This window comes from Xenopus laevis, chromosome 5S (assembly GCF_017654675.1).
Source record: "Xenopus laevis strain J_2021 chromosome 5S, Xenopus_laevis_v10.1, whole genome shotgun sequence".
Classification (NCBI taxonomy): domain Eukaryota; kingdom Metazoa; phylum Chordata; class Amphibia; order Anura; family Pipidae; genus Xenopus; species Xenopus laevis.
In genome coordinates, this window is record NC_054380.1 from 19,327,766 (window position 1) to 19,348,239 (window position 20,474).

Below are 20,474 nucleotides of genomic sequence, written 5' to 3' on the forward strand. Positions count from 1 at the left end.
AAGTTTTGGTTGCATAAAAACCAGGGGTACTGCCAAACAGAGCCTCCTGTAGGCTGCCAATCCACATAGGGGCTACCAAATGGCCAATCACAGCACCCAAGAACATTTTTTATGCTTGTGTTGCTCTCCAACTCCTTTTACTTCTGAATGTTGCTCACAGGCTCAAAAGGTTGGGGATCGCTGCCTTAGAAGTTCAGACATTTCTAAGGCAACCAGCAAATAAACTGATACATTTTGGACACATCCCATATACTGTTGGTTGACTTATGGTCCAGATTTACACTCACAGAGCTTTGATTATGCATCCTTCAACCTAGGAAACCATTTTACTATGAGTTTACTTGCATTTTAGGTTTATTGGCTCCTAGTTAACCTTATTATTCTTTATTTATATAATGCCAACATATTGTGCATTAATTTAAAGAGATTGTTCATCATTCACATCAGTCCCTGCCCCAGTAGACCGTCCAATATAAGGTCCCAATCCCATTTACATTATGGTCAGTTTTATCAGGAGCCAATTAACCTGAATGTTTATGGAGTGTGGAAGGAAAACAAAGAACTTGGAGGAAGCACGCATAATAGACTAGCATAATTCAGTGTGATTTGGTTGAATGGCAAGCCTCAAAGATTCCATTTATGTTTCGCAAATGCTCAAATATAGTCTTAAAATAGAAGAGGCATCTAAAACTTCTAGAATAGATGCACAATAATCTTCAAATTAAGTCTGTCATAACAACTTTCCTTAGCAAAATCTGGCAAAGGAAAGCAATTAATTTCAGCTAAAAAGTTTGAAATGCCAAGAAAGTCATTATTGAAGTGAGAGATGTGCAGTTTTTCGGCACGCGGGTGCCTTTAGAATGCCAGGATTCGCTGTGCAGAATAGGAATCCCACGTTTTCCGCACAGAAGTAATTTGCACAGTCTTTTTTTATAATTGCTGCCAGAATAGAGAGAAAGAGGGGAACAATAAAGTTTCTACTTATTAACACTTATACAGCCAGAAGAAACTATAAGCATTACATGCAAGTAATAACATTCTGACCTTTATGTTTTTTAAAGGAAAACTATACCCCCAACATGAACACTTAAGCAACAGATAGTTCATAACATATTAAGTGGCATATTAAAGAATCTTACCAAACTGGAATATATATTTAAGTAAATATTGACCTTTTACATCTCTTGCCTTGAACCATCATTTCGTGATGGTCTGTGTGCTGTCTCAGAGATCAGCTGACCAGAAATACTGCAGCTCTAACTGTAACAGGAAGAAGTGTGGAAGCAAAAGACACAACTCTGTCTGTTAATTGGCTCATGTGACCTAACAAGTATGGTTTGTTGGTATGTTTGTGAGTGCAGTGAATCCTACGATCCCAGGGGGCGGCCCTTATTTTTTAAAATGGCAATTTTCTATTAATGATTACCCAATGGCACATACTACTAGAAAAGTATATTATTATGAAAATGGTTCATTTACATGAAGCAGGATTTTACATATGAGATGTTTTATGCAATATCTTTTTATAGAGACCTACATTGTTTGGGGGGTATAGTTTTCCTTTAAAACAAGACGTGTAGGTGGAGTAGTCAGCACAACTTCTTACACCTTTCCTTCTTATGTTGTAGTGCAGGTTCCCCAGTGGCCACTTTCCACCGGCAATAATAGTAGCAATTGTGATTGAACAGCACCACTCAATCTGTTAGAATTAAAATTGCCTTTATTGCAGACTTCTGGGCATCACAGCAACGTTTCAGGCCTTAAATGGCCTTTTATCAAGCTTGATAAAAGGCCATTTAAGGCCTGAAACATTGCTGTGATGCCCAGAAGTCTGCAATAAAGGCAATTTTAATATAAACAGATTGGGTGGAAAATCTGCTTGGAGAGAACAATGCTTTAATTGCTTTGGTTCTCTAGGTTTCGTGAGCTGTTATGCTATTATTTTTTTACATTTTAACAATTTTTCATTTACCTCTGAATAATCTAAACTTTTGTGGACATAATTATAGTGATATAAACGAATAGTGATGAGCAAATCTGTCCCGTTTCGCTTCTCTGAAAAATCCGTGAAACAGGGAAGAAGTGTGAAACATTTGCAAGAAAATTTGGGCCATTTTTTCTCACTCAAAATGCATTAAAATCAATGGGAATTTTTCTTGCGGCAACTTTTTAGTCTTGGCTACCTTTTTTTCTCAGCAACTTTTTTGTCCAAATGCATTAGTCAATGGGTGTTTTTTCTTAGAGCGACTTTTTGTCTCTGCGACAATTTTGCCTTTTTTTTTTGGCGAAAAAAATTTGCAGATGGCGAAGTGCTAATCCATGTCATAAATGAAATACTGAACACGTATAATATGCGCTACATAGAATTGTACATGATGATTTACATGAAAGCAAATGTAATTCTAAGCAACTTTCCAATGTACTTTAATTACAATTTACAGTGTCTGTGGTTTTTGAAGTTAATTCAAATGACATGTTATAATGGTATACTGTAGGTATGGGATCCTTTATCCAAAAAGGATCGCAATTACGGAGAGACTGTCTCCCATAGACTCTATTATAATCAAATAATCCATATTTTTAACAGAAGCTTGTACTTGATCCCAACTAAGATATAATTAATCCTTATTGGAAGCAAAGCCAGCCAATTGGGTTTATTTAATGTTTACATGATTTTCCTGTATGTTATGAAGATCCAAATTATGGAAAGATCCGTTATCTGGAAAACCCCAGGTCCTAAGTATTCTGAAAAACAGGTCCCATACCTGTAATTAATTAATTGTACATGTAATGGCACATTTACGAGTGCAAGCACAGTGTGCAAAGGACAATTTCGGGTGCAAGTTGTCATCGTTTTTAGCCAGAATGCAGCCTATTTACAATGGAACAGAGACAGCGAGGTGGAGCTCCACCTGACACAACTGTGGCTTAAAAAACTGTGTAAATCTTTTGCGTCAGTGGGTGCACAACTTTTAACAGTTGTAACCAATTCAGCAGTGCCAAACGCAACTATGTGGAAGTTCAAGGAATGGCATAATACTTAAGTACCTTTAATGAATGGCAGCGATTTGCACGACAATTGTCTTTTTTGTCATGGCCACAAATGCAGTTGCACATTCTAAAATAGTCCAAGGCACACTGTAGTGTTCACAGTGCAAATTAGCAAATATGTTAAAGCAGACACGTTGTGCAAAAAAAGGTAAGAAAATAGGGTTGCCACCTGTTTTGAACCAGATAACCCGGTAATTTGAAGGGCTGCCCGGGTCAAAAATACCTGCCCAGTTTCCCAAATTAGGAAAACCGTGCAGGATTACCAATGACTGACACAGCGATCAGCCAATCGCTGCCCCATAGCCCCACTCCCGTTTTTACAATCTGCCCCCCCCCCCTCTGCATCACAGCCCGCCTCCTGCCTGGCCTCCACCGCACTAAAAGGTGTCAACCCCATATGAAACCTTAACGTTTCAGGGAAAAAACGTCTTTCTCAAAGGATTTTCTGGAATTCTTTGTAGTGCATCGGATTGTCTTTAGCGGGGAAGACCTGTATTTTCTTTTCTGTTTAAGAAACAGGATACACAGTAGATAACAGATAAGTACTACTATAGTTTATATAAACAAGCTGCTGTGTAGCCATGGGGGCAGCCATTCAAGCACAGGATACACAGTAGATAACAGATAAGTACTACTATAGTTTATATAAACAAGCTGCTGTGTAGCCATGGGGGCAGCCATTCAAGCACAGGATACACAGTAGATAACAGATAAGTACTACTATAGTTTATATAAACAAGCTGATGTGTAGCCATGGGGGCAGCCATTCAAGCACAGGATACACAGTAGATAACAGATAAGTACTACTATAGTTTATATAAACAAGCTGCTGTGTAGCCATGGGGGCAGCCATTCAAGCACAGGATACACAGTAGATAACAGATAAGTACTACTATAGTTTATATAAACAAGCTGCTGTGTAGCCATGGGGGCAGCCATTCAAGCACAGGATACACAGTAGATAACAGATAAGTACTACTATAGTCAGGACAGTGAGGTTGTGGAATGCACTGCCGGGTGATGTTGTGATGCTGATTCAGTTAATGACTATAAGAATGGCTTGGATGATTTCTTGGACAGACATAATATCAAAGGCTATTGTGATACTAAACTCTATAGTTAGTATAGATATGGGTATATAGAATTTATGTGAAAGTAGGGAGGGGTGTGTGTATGGGGCTGGGTTTTCATTTGGAGGGGTTGAACTTGATGGTCTTTGTCTTTTTTCAACCCAATTTAACTATGTAACTAACTATGTAACTGTTGAGAATCCCATTGTATACTACAAAGCTTCTCTGTTATCTGCTCTTTATACTATGCTTTTTGTCCTTTTTCAGCTTTGAATGGCTGCTCCAAATTATTTGTAAATCATTATATTCTCTTTTTATTTACATTTTACATCAAACTTTAATCTAGCTTGTTTTTTATTTTTAAGTAAATGATAAAATATTAATTATAAATACATTTTGCAGAAAGTGAGTTGCATGAAGCGTAGGCACAAGTTCATGAAATTGTAACTGTTCTGAAATGTTTACTTTGAAGGTTTCATTTATGAGGGATTTTCTCAAATGAATCTACTAGAAAATCTAACATACAAGATAAATTGTAGATTAAAGAAAATAATCCTTTACGGATGATTAAAATAAACAATGAAAAATGTAATATGAATGAATATTGTTTATCCAATAATGAGTTTACAGATTATGTTCTTGTCTACATTCCTTTTCCAACCTTTTCTTCAACAAAAGATTTAAAAGGAAAGGAACAATCATTTACAATTTTTTTTACAAGACCATAATAATCGTTATCTATTTTTAATTATACACTTTACCTCTTTTTAGGGCATTCATTTCTCCTATACACGGTAAGAGTGATTTATCAATGTTCGAATATGAATTTTTGCCACACTTTGAGTTTTTTTTGAAAAAAAAAAAAATGTCTGGTATTTTATTAAGCAAAAAACCTTGAAAACTCAAATGTAAAAAACTTGGCATCTAAAAGCTGGTGAGTTCACTAAAAAGTCAATGGGAGGTGTCATTAAAATTCAAGCCATTTTTTTAATTCAAGATTTTAGAGTTTGTAAACTCACAAATTTGAGTTTTTTAAGACTATAAACTTTAAAAGGTTTGTGGTATTAGAGTTTTTTTCACGATTGTGTTTATTCATTCAGGTTTTTTTCAAAAATAAGCATTCAAGTTTTTTTAAATTGTGAGTTTATTCAAAGTAGAAAAAACTCACAAATCTGTGTCTTTCAGGTTTTGGTTGACATTTTAGAGCATTTAAGTGGAGCAGACGATCATTTTCTGCACTTCTTTATATGTTTTCCCCTCTTCAATCAACTTTTTAATCAAAGTTCGCTTTTCTTCTGTACAATGTCTGGAATCAGCCATTTAACTCAAATTTTCAGAGTGAAATTCACTGTAACCAGCATGCACATTTGCTCCTTCCTACCATAAAGGGATACGGTCATGAGAAAAAAAAATTTTTTCAAAATGAATCAGTTAATAGTGCTGCTCCGGCAGAATTCTGCACTGAAATCCATTTCTCAAAAGAGCAAACAGATTTTTTTTATATTCAATTTTGAAATCTGACGTGGTGCTAGACATTTTGTCAATTTCCCAGCTGCCCCAAGTCATGTGACTTGTGCTATGATAAACTTCAATCACTCTTTACTGCTGTACTGCAAGTTGGAGTGATATCACCCCCCTCCCTTTTTCCTCCAGCAGCCAAATAAAAGAACAATGGGAAGGTAACCAGATAGCAGCTCCCTAACACAAGATAACAGCTGTCTGGTAGATCTAAGAACAACACTCAATAGTAAAAACCCATGTCTCACTGAGACACATTCAGTTACATTGAGAAGGAAAAACAGCAGCCTGCCAGAAAGCATTTCTCTCCTAAAGTGCAGGCACAAGTAATATGACCAGGAGCAGCTGGGAAATTGACAAAATGTCTAGCCCCATGTCAGATTTCAAAACTAAATATAAAAAAATCTGCTCTATTGAGAAATGGATTTCAGTGCAGAATTCTGCTGGAGTAGCACAATTAAATGATGTGTTTTGAAAAAAATCCCTTTAAATAAGGGCTTGAATTGACAGCTGTTTTCCAAAGAATGAATGAGGTCACTAATTGAAAGCCACACCACTATTATTTGGAATAAGCTATTGTTATTATTTGGAACACTGCTTTTATTTGGAACAAGCATCAATCAACGATTCAATGACACAGAATCAGCAGCATGGCATGACTGTTGGGTTTTTATTACTCTGCTACACCTACTAGTTAATTATTTGCTGTGTAGAAATATAATTTCTACCAAAAACAGTGATCAGGTTAGTGATGTCGGACTGCTATTATTCTAAACACAACTATAAATGGGCTTCACACCGATTATGGTATTCTTACCTGTCCTAAAAGGCTAAGGCATTCTTCATACACAACTGCAGCATGTATGAAGCATGTAGTTATGACTGGTGCTAAACAAATTGGAATTGTCATAAGAGTAAATGCAAACGTGAGCATTATCTTGACATCTTGAGACTTTAGTAAACAGAATAGCTCCTATTTAACCTTCTACTGCTGGCATGAAGTGAGTTCAATCAGATCAATGAAAGGCGATGTTACTGCCCTTTAATTCCAGTTGAGTCACATCTCATTATTTGTTTGGGCTTAGCAATGTGTGTGTGCTGTCATGGGAATTTTTTTTCCCCAAAATGAATCAGTTAATAGCGCTGCTCCAGCAAAATTCTGCACTGAAATCCATTTCTCAAAAGATAGAACAGATTTTTTTATATTCAATTTTGAAATCTGACATGGGGCTAGACATATTGTCAATTTCCCAGCTGCCCCAAGTCATGTGACTTGTGCTCTGATAAACTTCAATCACTCTTTACTGTTGTACTGCAAGTTAGAGGGAGATCACCCCCCTCCGTTTTCCCCCCCAGCAGCCAAACAAAAGAACAATGGGAAGGTAACCAGATAGCAGCTCCCTAACTAGGGTTGCCACCTTTTCTGGAAAAAAATAGTGGCCTTCCTATATATTTATCTTTTTTCCCTATTAATAACATTGGGATCAACCATCATTTTTACCGGCCAGGCCGGTAAAATACAGGCCAGGTGGCAACCCTATCCCTAACACAAGATAACAGCTGCCTGGTAGATCAATAGTAAAAACCCATGTCCCACGGAGACACATTCAGTTACATTGAGAAGGAAAAACAGCAGCCTGCCAGAAAGCATTTCTCTCCTAAAGTGCAGGCACAAGTCACATGACTGGGGGCAGCTGGGATATTGACAAAATGTCTAGCCCCATGTCAGATTTCAGAATTGAATATAAAAAAATCTGTTTGCTCTTTTGAGAAATGGATTTCAGTGCAGAATTCTGCTGGAGCAGCACTTTTAACTGATGCGTTTTGAAAAAAACATGTTTTCCCATGACAGGATCCCTTTAAATATCATACTCTCAATTAGACAAAGTCATGCTACATCAGGTTTCTATCTGTACATACAGACTGACAAGAAGACGTGCAAGCCTGGGATTAGCCAAACATAAACACTTTCCTCCCCAATACATTTACAGGACACGACTAATGCCAATATCAGAGGACCACAAGTACGGATATTGAGGGATTTACAGTGTGCTGTTGTCTGTCACCATAAACAAAATCTCAAGGAAAGCAGTCTTTCCAGTGATTGGACCTTTGAATCTCTGCCCTTAAAGCAGTGCTTTTAGCCTTTTCTTCAGGGAACCCAGGTTATATTATGGAAGCAGCTTCCTGACCCAAAATTGCTTTAGAACCAGTTGTGCCTAATCTAATTGTTTAGGCAAAAAAAAGACGTGAAGCTGGAATATGTTTTATTGGGGGCACACGAGAGACTCCAGTAAATGAGCACTGCTGTATGTTTCTTTCATAATTATGCTGGTGGCTAGCTCCAGGTATAGAAAATGAAACAGGACTATCTGTGGTTTCCTCCTCCCCGACCCCCCGAAGGTTGTCAATCAACTGTCAAGCAACCAATAGCATTTCTCCTCTTGGGGTGGCAGTTAGTATAAACAAGGCCATACAATTAAATGATTTAGAAGAAGCTTGGCTGCAATTTTCTATCCATTACAACAAATACAGAATGAAAAAATAGAACAAAGACATTTAATACTGGATCACGCACTGTTAACAAACAATAACATTCTCCAAAAAATTGTGGTTTTCCTACATTTCTGAAATTTGAGTTTAAAAACCAAGAAAAACTTGAATACTAAAATTCGCCAGGTAAAAGTTGTTGAGGTCCTATAAAAATGTGTTGATCATATTGGACCCTTTTTAATCAACTTTTTTCTCTGCTAGTAATTATCCTAAAAAGGTTTTCAAGGTATCGTATTTTTTAGTGCACCGTGCAGTATTTTTTTTTTTTTTCAATCGTGTTTTTTAAATTTAGATCTTAAATAAATTCCATGGCATTTGTGGTTTTAAAGAAAGTGAATTTAATCGTGGTTGAAATTTGCCTCATAATCCCACCTCAACACCAAGGTAACCACTAACAAATTGCGATTTTTTTCCATTTATATTTTATGGTTTTTCTATATTTCTAAAAACCACAACAAGCTTTTCCAAGTAAATGTCGTCGAGGTGCTATAGAAGTCAATGGGAGCTGCACAGATCCTATCGGAACGTTTTTAATACAATCAGAATTTTTAGAGGTTTTCTGTTTTATTAGTGCATTTTTTCTTTCCCGCACTTTTTATATTCTTTCAATAAATTCAATGACAATCGTGGTTTGTGAGTTTAGTCTTGATTTCTAAAACCCCTAAAATCTGACCTTTAATAAAGAAGCCTCCAAATATGTAGTTTTCAATGGAAAAACTGTGCTATAGTAGGAAGCCCTCTTATTATAATGGTACTATAAATGGAGCTACCTTTCATTTAAGGAAATGGAATTACACAAATCTCCTTCTGCATAATAGAATATATTACATTTCACAGGAACGTCATTTCATTCTGACATCTGGATTGTGAATCTCAAAGATAATCGAGAGGTGTGAGCAGAATAGTCTTAGAAGGTGCCATCAATAACATCACTGACAAATGACATAAGCAATATAAGAATATGTAGGACTGAGATCAGGGATGGAGGGGGGGAAAATTGTAAGAAAAAAGGAATGAGTGACCAAAATCAGAAAAGGATCAAAGCCATGCTGAGCCATTACACCAATAAAGGCTTAATTAGATTTGTTGATGGAGCTATGACTCCAATTTCCAGTGCATGTCAGTTATGGTGGACAACTGTGACAACCTGCCTGGAGTTGAACCAGGGACCTGGTGTTCTTGTGCCATCTCAGTTACTACTCCTCTATACGAGCAGACTAAGGTCTTGGCTTGTTTCACATGTTGCCAAATTGGCCATAGGTCATTTGTGTAAGCAATTTGATTGGATATAAAAATTCCGAATCTGCTCCGACTCATTGCTCAGTATTGGTCTATTTCAGTAATTCCTGGGTGTGGTTTGTTGTTGTTGTTAAAGCTGTGTTTGACCTTGCCTGCCACTGTTTCTGATTTTTTTTTTGAATTTTAATATATTAGATGTTCCTGAATAGTTGGCTGCCTGAACTTTGACTATTCCTTTGGATCCTGCCTTGATATTGGTGTGTTTGACCTTGGCCTGTGACCTCGACTACGCTTCAGATTCCTGATTCAGTACCGTATTGTATGTTTGGTTTCGACCCGGCCTGTCCCTTTACCGCACTCCTTGTTCTCCATTCCAGTCATACGTTACGGTTCCCTTTCCTGCACAGAGCTTTCCCCTTGGTCCTCTCTCGTTAAAGTCCTGGTGGCATCTGAGGGCTCCTCCCGAAGACAAAGGCGGCTGCTTAAAGCAGAAGTGTGACCTTGGGACCTTGGGGTTTACTCAAGGTTTTGGGATACCATAACATCACAACAACTTTACACGGGTACCAGTTTATTAATGTTTCAACCGGTTTGGCGAGTGCTGACCAATTGCAATTTTTCTGTTAACATGCATTACAGTGCCTCACTGAAGGGTGTAACTGTTTATTTGGTCATGTTCATTCTAATTAAAGTGCATATAATCACCAGGCATTCAATAGCACTTTATTTCTGTATTTATTCCATTATAAAAATAAACGAGGTATGGCTTTTAAAGACAGCATTTTTGGTTCAGTGAAACATGAAACAGAACAAAAACACAACCCGTTTAAGCTGTACAACAAATGTCTGTGTGCGACAGTGGCATGTGGTATAAACACATCCAGTCTTTTCTGCTGCATGGCCCATATTAAAGACTGGCACCATTACAATAATAAAAACACATGTAGACCAATGACAGAGCTTGATTTCTGACATAAAACAATCCTGTGCCTTATTCTCTTGAACTGCAGCTCTGACCTTTGCCTGCGGGCAAAATGGGACAGGTGGGGGGCACAGAATGCAAACCCTGCCATTCAGAGAAAAGCCCATAAGAAGAATGAAAGCACTCTGCCAGATTTCCTAGAGATTTCCAAAAGTGTGAGGTTTGTGGGGAGCTAAAAACTTAACAACAATATGTCTATATATCTTTAAACAACTTATATCTGTGATCCCCAGCAGCATTCTCCCAGCCAATATAAATGAGAACCAAAAGCAAAGCTCTAAATTTAAAAGGCCAACCTGTAAAGACCTGCAAAAATCTCTACAGCAAATTTCCTGTACATTTTGCATTGGTATTACACTGCAAAGACCACCCTGAATTTTTAAGGCCAGTGTGCCTTTAAAGCATAAAGGTAATTTAAAATCACTAGGGGGAACCAATTTGTTGAGAAGGACATAGGGAGTCTCAAAGGCATCCTATGTCTGTGCTTCATGAATACAGTGTTGCCAAATGCAGTCTGTATTCATGGGGAACAATGTCGTCCTTGTGCACGGCAGGAGTAAACTGCAAAAAAAAAAAATTATGTTCCCTCTCCGTTTTTTGCGTCTGCGGTCATTAAATGAGCCTTAAGATGTAGCATTTCTAATGTAGTTCTTTACTAAGCCTGACTCTAATGTAGTTCTTCACTAAGCCTGACTCATATCAATCTATCATTAGAAATGGTCTTGCCTCAAATGATTAGAAATAACTGCAACTTACGTACATTCATTTCTTTTAATGCCATATTAGATCGACACGTATATGCTTTACGAATAAACACACTCCTGTAACAATAATGCTACAGAATCACTGTTGCCGAGAATGATAAAGATACCTGAGGAAAAACCGTACGAGTTATCGCTAGGAATACCACGTTTTTTGGGAAAGCAAGCAATCATTCAAGAAAAATGCTCAGCGGAGGTTCATACGGTTAAGTGCTTGATCAGGAACTTCAAGTAAAACATTGTCACCTGTTCTCAGCATGGAGGATACAAAGGACCTCTGTGTTCTGCGGTGCCATGAAATAATCATGAAACACACTGAGCCAATTAGAAATCCTTTATCTAATGAAATAAAATGTATTACATGGAATAAAAATAAATACAGAAGTGTTGCTGCTGATGTTCAATGCGCAGGAGTAAAGTCTTACAGTCTGTGTCACTGCAGACATTACTTCTTGTTTTTGGGCTGAGCGGCCATGTAGAGAGCAATAAGGCAGTAGATAGTCCCTCCTAGTGTCAATGCCATTGTGGTCCGGTACAGGAGACGGTCAGGAAGGCCTCGTTTCAAATGGACGGGAAGGCCATCACTTTTCTTTATGGGGAGAAAACAAATGAAAGTAAATCATTTTAGAACTACTGAAATGACTATATCTGCTCCTGTCTGGCTGGGTGTTGCACATTCTACTTGTCTGAACAAAATATTCCAGAAAGTAATAAAAGTGCAAACAAAAGCTGGGATTACTCTGTAGGCCATAAACCACCGAGTCGTATAGCGAGTAACCTGCCCACAGAAGAATGGCCAATTGCAGCCATTCAACATAAGGAACCATGTTCGCTGAAGAGAGAAAGGTGTATGCCTTAAATTGGTCACTTGGTCCCTCCCAACCGAGTCAGTCGTCGGCTTATTAGAGCATTTGAGAAAGGTACATTTCCACTTGAAATGTGGTCAATAAACCAGTCGTTTTGCAGCACAGCACTGCTGGGGGGTTTGCCCTTTCAAAGTATTGGCATGGAGATCTGCTCGCCAAGGTGTAGTAAATATGTAAAATCACTTACAAAGAAAGAGATCCAAATAGTTACAATATGGTTTCAACACATTAAAAGTGTAGTGTGTAGAGCAGGCACTAAAAAAAAACCAATCCTCCAGGTAGTTCTAGTTAAAAAAGTATTTATTTAAGTACAAGCATGGATTACAGCCTTTACACAATACTTAACCATAGGCTATGATAGCCTATGATTAAGTGTTGTGAGAACACGAAACACGTAAGGCTGTAATCCATGCTTGTACTTCAATAAATACTTTAACTACAACTGCCTGAAGGATTGTTCTTTGAGTCCCTGCTCTACAAACTATATAGTGATGTCCACTCACTTAAGCTGAAGACTAAGGGCAGGGCACCCTCATAAACGTGGGGAGTCTCTTAAAAAATGCTTTTTGACATTAAACCTCAGTCCAATGGGTTGCTATAGTTCCAAATCCAAATATGTGTGAGAGACCTAGTGATAATAAATGCAGTAGCAAAAATTCTAAAGTAAAAAATTGCTTATTTAGGACATAGTAGCCTAACGCATTTCGTACCAAACGGGCACTTACTCCTAGGCCGTTTGTCCTTTCCCAGTGTTGCTGATGTGGTGGAACACAGTATTCTGGTGAGGCTTCTCTGTGAGTGGGGGGGAGGATATTTGGGTTTGTATTATTCCAGTGCAATAAACGGGAAATTACCTGAAAAAGTTTCTGCAGATCTGGCACTCTGTTGTCCCCCAGGTAAGAAGTTGCTGCGGATTCTGTGGCCAGCTTTGTTGGTGTAGCAAATATCGTTACTGGTGCTTCTGTGAACGTGGGCCTTAGTCCCTGCAAATAATAGATGGAATATGTAGTCAGTATAACACAAACACGATCCTATTTCATGTTACAAGGGGAATAAGTTATAATTTCCCCAAATCATATTTGTACAAAATACACAGTAAGGTCAGTGCAGGACTGAATGGAAAGTGTTTCTTCTGTTGCTTCCTGAGCTTGTCAGAGGTCTCCCCACCTTCATGGACCACATGGCAGCCCTTCTCCTGCTCTCCTGCCCACCTGATGCACAATCACTTTTCTCCCCCACCCCCATACAAAAATATTTTACATGGTACATTTTTGTTTATTAAATTTTTGTGATTTTATTGCATTAATATCAATTTAAGTTCCACATCGCTGTGCACAAAAAAAAATGCACAGCTACAGAACAGGGATACACACTTTACATAAGCCCAATCGAATGAGCTCATGTCAGCAAGTGAGGTATATTTCCCCTTTAAAAGAGAACTAAGCCCTAAAATTGAATATGGCTAAAAATGCCATATTTTATATACTGAACGCATTGCACCAGCCAGGATCCAGGACTTCAAACTTGTCACAGGGGGTCACCATCTTGGAAAGTGTCTGTGACACTCACATGCTCAGTGGGCTCTGAGCAGCTGTTGAGAAGCTAAGCTTAGGGCTCGTCACTAATTATCCAGCAGAAAATGAGGTTGGTCTGTAATATAAGCTGATGCTACAGGGCTGATTATTACATTCTAATGCTAATTGCACTGGTTTCTGTGCTGCCATGTAGTAATTATCTGTATTAATTACTAATCAGTCTTATATTGTGACATTTCTATTCTATGTGTACTGTATATTGTGAGTGGGTCCCTAAGCTCAGTAAGTGACAGCAGCACAGAGCATGTGCAGTGAATCAGCAGAAAAGAAGATGGGGAGCTACTGGGGCATCTTTGGAGACACAGATCTTTACTGCTAAAGGGTTGTGATTGCCTTTGGCTGGTACAGAAGCCCAAAACAATGTACAACATTTCTAGCTACTTCTTTAGTTAAGCTTTAGTTCTCCTTTAAGTATTAAACAATAATAATAACCATAATTCAAAATCAGTCCTCGCGCTTGCATATCTTGTACAAACATTTGTAAGATTTTGGAACACAGAAGAACACGCTTATTCCTAACTGTCCTGTAATGTTGCTCTGAGCATTTTCACGACATTAAACAAGTCACCAAAGTCAAGCCAACCTTTATACAAGTCACTGGACTGAAATAGAAAATGCTTCCCTTTCAGCCATTATTTACCGAAACAAGTTAAAGGAATACATCTGTTGCACAATTACCATTTTATTTGGATTTGTTTAAAAAAAAAAAATGTTTAACATTTTCAATAAATAAGTGTTCCTTCTCCCCACAGTGGCTCTGATGTCATACACTTATTTAACTTAAATACTAAGCGGTGTGTTTGATCATCTAGAAGTCATCTCCAACCAACAGTCACAGCTAAATTAGGCATGCGCTTCCTTAGCAGCAGTGCAGCAAATGAAAGATAATTAAGCTGGCCATAGACGCAAAGATAAAGTCCTATGAATCGAAGTTTCGTGCGATTTTTGGACAGTGTGTGGATCGCCCTGACATTTTTCGTACAACGTTGATTGGTTGTCAATGGGACAGGTTAGAAGATTTCTGTCGGCTAATGATAACATCTCTGCATGTATTGCCTGTCAATATCAATGGGTGACTGTCACTTCTATTGGTCGGACATAAAACTTTCCTATGATTGCTGTCAATCTTTTACTACTTTATTTCATCTGAATGGTTAGTGGCAGGTCAGAAGATGGGGACGTCCGATAAAAAACTATAATATGCACGTCAATTGCCAGCTTTACTCTCAGCGTAACTGACCCTGCCATATCTTATGATACAAATAGCCCTTTTTTCCCCCCGCACTTTATATCTAGAATCCCTTTTGTAATACCATGAATACACTTCGTTACCCAAACAATGACATTCATCAGAAATAAGGTAAATCAACGCTTTTCTAAATCACAACATATTACACCTTGCCCTCAGGAATAAACAAACTCATTTTCTTCTGATACGAGTCTAAGCTATTATTATTCACATATTTTTTGTAGTACATCACACTACAAAATGAGCCTGCTTGAGTGAGTATTACAATAGAGTGGCACCCAGACTGATGAGAAAATACAGTGAATATTGAAACGTCCATCCTCCAGAACACATTCTATTGCTGTGAATGACTGATGAAGAACTACTGATCTCTCTTTTGAGCAGCACAGATAGATACAGTGTATGGAGAATAGCATGCTTCTCAATAAAAAGGTTCTGTTGGCCCACAGCAGGTTCCACTTCCCTACCATTTGTATTCAGAGCAGTAAAGTAAACCACAGGGATGAGGACAAGAGACAACAAATGGCTGATATATATAAAAAAAAAAGAAACCACGCATTTCCCCTATAGTCTAGTATTCTTCAAACTGCCCTTTTCTAAGAGGAGTCTTATCTCACGCACAATGGAGATGGGGCACATCTAACAAGCACAATACAATAAGTTTGTACCCGACAAACAGATGTTAAACACTGCAGGAGACATTATTACCCAGTGATGGAATAATGGACACTCAATATATGGGGAATCTGACATTGATGTTCACATACAAAAGGCCCATAATCACAGCCCCATGCTGGCAGTTGGCTTTGGATCTCGCAGAACCGAAAGTACCTTTTGTGCCATATAAAGAGCTGTTCTTTCAAATGCCACATTATTCAGAAATTATTAATTACTCACAACCCAATGATTTTATAAACGAGCTAAATGTACAATGTCCAATTCACGTGTGGCAATGCATAAAAAAATAAACAGAAAACTGGGGAACTAAATAAATTTAATTAAGAGTACATTCTCCAAAACTGATGGGTACTGGTATGAGGCAGCTCTATTCAACATTTTCAAACAGTGTGAGCCAGATACTGAGTGTGCCAACTACTCTTAGGAATGCTGGGGACCATAAAAATAACCTGGTGGAAAGGTGTATCTAAAGCAGTGATCCCCAACCAGTAGCTCGTGAGCAACATGTTGCTCTCCAACTCCTTGGATGTTGCTCCCAGTGGCCTCAAAGCAGGTGCTTATTTTTGAATTCCAGGCTTGGAGGCAAGTTTTGGTTGTATAAAAACCAGGTGTACTGCCAAACAGAGCCTCAATGTAGGTTGACAATCGACACAGGGGCTACTAAATGGGCAATCACAGCACTTATTTGGCACCCCAAGAACATTTTTCATGCTTGTGTTGCTCCCAAACTCCCTTTTCTTCTGAATGTTGCTCAATGGTTCAAAAGGTTGGGGATCCCTGATCTAAAGCATGCAGTCTGCAATTAGACAGTCTGATATAGGATATTCTGCATGTTTGTGGTTGTCAGTGTAAGATACAATACCGGACCCTCCGATACACGAATGAAACATGTCAGCAGACTAACCATATCAGTACTTTCCAGTGGTCCAACTCAACCCAAATTGGATGTCGTGTTAAAACGAGTATCCCATGGGAACAAAGACATTCAAAGTATAATATGATACTCCATCAATACACAGCACTAGCTTGTTTGTATAAACTATAGTAGTACTTATCTGTTATCTACTGTGTATCCTGTGCTTGAATGGCTGCCCCCATGGCTACACAGCAGCTTGTTTATATAAACTATAGTAGAGTTTCTGAAACAAACACACCAGTTTTAACAGTGCAGGGCAACTACATTATATTGTCATTCCTTTAAAACACTTTCATTTTTACCGTTACTGTTCCCCCTAGATTAGGATGCTCCCTCTAATCCACTGTCCTATTATATGCAGTTCTGAAACCACAGCTATTCGATACAATCACAAGATCAACGTCTAATCCTCTTCCGCTGGAGAAAAGTGGGGTACCCTGCTGGACAACTGGATGAAAAAAAATATATTTACACAAGAGAAGTGATGAATTTGAAAATACCTTTGCGCTTCTCCTTCATACAGTTTAGCTATACAAACACAGAACCCTGTACTTGTTACACGTTTCACCGAAACAGGCTGGCACTGAAGTGAGAGCAAAAGAAAACAATGTCTGATGTGAGGTGTGTCATTTCCTCCTCTGGTAAGTGATGCAGTCTAGCTATAGCATGCATAAACAAGTAATTCTGCCTAATTAGGAACCTCCAGATAAGAAGACACTAAAGTTACTGCAAAGGAAGCCTTCAATTAAACTAATGACCCAGACCACAGAGCCTCATTTATACCAGACACCTACATAGCAGAGGAATCAACAGGCCAGCTGTGCATCTATAGCCCCTTACATTCTTTAGTTTTGTGAATAATTACCTGTGTAAAGGTCAGACCAAAGAGAGTAAATTATATATATATATATATATATATATATATATATATATATATATATATATATATATATATATATATATATAGCAAACAAGGGAAAGTTGTGCTCACCACTAATTGTTAAAAACATTAGACGGCGGTGCAAAGAGGCTGTGACCACAAAATACATATAGACAAATACAAGACGACCTCTGCACTCTGGTCGAGTGCAGAGGACCTCTTGTATTTGTATTTGTATATGTATATATGTATGTATATATATATATATATATATATATATATATATATATATATATATATATATATATATATATATATATATATATATATATATATATATATTACACAACAGCCATGAATATCTTGTTCTGATGTCATCAGTTATAAACGGTGAGTTCTGATGTCATTTCTGTCACGACTCACTGAAATTTGTGTATTATAATAAAGTACCCCCAGCTGCAAAATATGAGTATATTAAAAGTTACCTCTTAGTTCCATGACCTGTATAATATAGTATATATATATATATATATATATATATATATATATATATATATATATATATATATATATATATATATATATATATATATATATATATGACCATAAATAAATATATGTATGGGATCTGTTGCCTGGAAACCCATTATCCAGAAAGCTCCAAAATATGCAACGGTTGTCTCCCATAGACTCAATTTTTTCCAAATAATCCATATCTTTTTTTAAAAAAATGTCCGTTTACTTTGTAATAATAAAACAGTGGCTTGTACTTGATCCCAACTAAGATAGAATTAATCCTTATTGGAAGCAAAAGCAGCCAATTGGGTTTATTTAATGTTTACGTGATAGTCTTGTGGACTTAAGGTATGAAGATCCAAATTACGGAAAGATCTGTTATCCGGAAAATCCTAGGTCCCCAGCATTCTGGATAACAGGTCCCACACCTGTATATGTATGTATATCTATATATATATATATATATATATATATATATATATATATATATATATATATATATATATATCAATTATCAGTAGACAAGCACTCCCTTTTAAAATGTAATACTTTTTATTGTCATGGTATGACAATAAAAAGTATTACATTTTAAAAGGGAGTGCTCGTCTACTGATAATTGATATACAGGGGTATAGTGCAGACACCACCTGCATTACACATATAAATATATATGGGCTTATTTGCCTTTTTATTCTCTTTGCAGCTTTCAAATGGGCGTCACTGACCCTTCTATAAAACAAAAGCTCCGTAAGGCTACAAATGTATTGTTATTGCTACTTTTATTCCTCGTCTATTCAGGCCTCTCCTATTCATGTTCCAGTCTCTTATTCAGATCAATGCATGGTTGCTAGGGGAATGTGCACCCTAGCTACCAGATTAGTTAAAATGCTGCTGAATAAAAAGATAAACATCTCAAAAACCACAAATAATAAAAAATGAAAATGAATTACAAATTGTCTCAGAATATCCCTCTCTACATTATACTAAACGTTGTCTCAAAGGTGAACAACCCCTGAATAAACAGCCGCATTTATACAGAAAGTAAGAGAGACGTGCAGTTCAGCACAAGCAGCAGAAGAACTAGAACTCTCAGCTGCCCAGTCAGCTGAAGTCACACTATGGCAGTGAAGGCAACAGAACCCCAAGGAGCCAGCGGATCTGATTCTCCTGAAGGTCAGGCAGCCTCCTCCATAAAACCAACCTCCATTTTCCAAAATCGCCCTCCACGAGCAGCCCGTTACCTGGGGGTTATAGGCCTCCGTTGGGACAGCCCCGACCAGTTTCTGTGTCAGCCCACTGAACTTATAGTACATGGTAGCGACCTCAACTTGACAGAGGGTACCGGGCTGTAGGGAAAAGGAAAGAGGCGTAGACGTCGGCTAGACGCAGCTTGATGACGCACATAGGCGTCCGTAGAAGTGCCTGCCGACACAGCACAATGTGACGCACATACAATTCCGTATCAGCTTACAGAGTCACACATAATAAATAGGGAACAGGGTGCGTTTGGGGTATAGTCCTTGAAATCAATTTCAAAACAATCGATATGGGTTTTCAGAAATCGGAGAATACAGGCACTGTAAGGGGCAGCTAAATGTCACCTTGTGAAATGTGAGGGGCCCTCAGCCAGTAATAGTTGTGCTTCAGTAGCGGCGCTTGTAGGTCGGCAGAGCTGTTAAAGGGGAACTCAGTCCCAAATATATTTATTCTCAGACGTTGTTGGTAAAGTGTTTGCCAGTGACAGCAGTCTGGTGTTCGCTTATTCTCCTCTGTGCTCGGCTTGAGGGATTGAAAATGGCAGATATTGCTGGAAATCTTTCTTACTGATGACATTGGGATCAAGCATTATTTTTACCGACCACGTGGCAGCCCCAACTTCTGGTTTATTCTTAAACAACAGCTCAGGCCAAACCATTATCCCTCCCTACTGCTCTCTCTCCAGTCAGAAGAAACACAGAAGCACCCCCCCATTTCTGACCATTAATTGGTTGCGTCCATACAGGGTGGGGTCTAATTTTCCAAACCAGCCAAAGTCGGCGACTAAACCAGCCAAGAGGCACTTCAAAAGTTGCCCAAAAATAGCACAATATGTGCAGTGAAGAAAACTTTCAAAATGAATAGATGTGAAAATACACCTTTTTCAAATTCTCACTGATTTGCATATTTTCCCATGAAGCAAAATGGGACAAATTCACACGTCACCAGGGGTGTAACTACAAAGGGGCCCAATAAAGCCCTCATAATATACAGTTTCAATAAAGATTGGTAAAACAGATCCACCTCTAAACATTTTGGTGGCCGGTAGATTTTTGCCCCAAAATGGTCAAATCGAGGAAAGTCACCGGAAAATGTGAGAAGGCTTAAGAGGGAAGGGAGACTGGGGTACAGAGCCTAAAATCTGGTAACGACACAAGTCAGTCCCATTGCATGCTGGGTATTGTAGTCTTACATTAAACTTTACAGTCTGCAAATGAAGCAAAAACTACATTACCCAACATGCACTGGTAGACACAGGCTTGGCACATTAGGGCAAGAAAAACTTTGGCTGGTTTCCAAAGTACAAACCAGCAAAAAGCCCAAAAAGTAGCCCAAATCCATAC

The 20,474-nt window shown here is 38.1% G+C and overlaps 1 protein-coding gene across 2 annotated transcripts; it reads right to left on the bottom strand.

Annotated features, from left to right (window-relative positions):
* Positions 1-10,132: 10,132 nt before the first annotated feature.
* cox7a2l.L (cytochrome c oxidase subunit VIIa polypeptide 2 like L homeolog) lies at positions 10,133-19,217 on the bottom strand. 2 transcript variants are annotated; one of them, NM_001096447.1, is given in 3 exon segments: positions 10,133-11,763; positions 12,895-13,023; positions 19,116-19,217. In NM_001096447.1, coding segments are annotated over 3 exon segments (345 nt in total). In that variant the 5' UTR covers positions 19,188-19,217; the 3' UTR covers positions 10,133-11,619.
* Positions 19,218-20,474: the final 1,257 nt, after the last annotated feature.

Coding starts and splice junctions, on each gene's coding strand:
- cox7a2l.L (XM_018264591.2), bottom strand. Junction 11,764..12,894: donor ATCTGCAGAAACTTTTTCAG/GTAATTTCCCGT, acceptor CTCCCCATAAAG/AAAAGTGATGGCCTTCCCGT.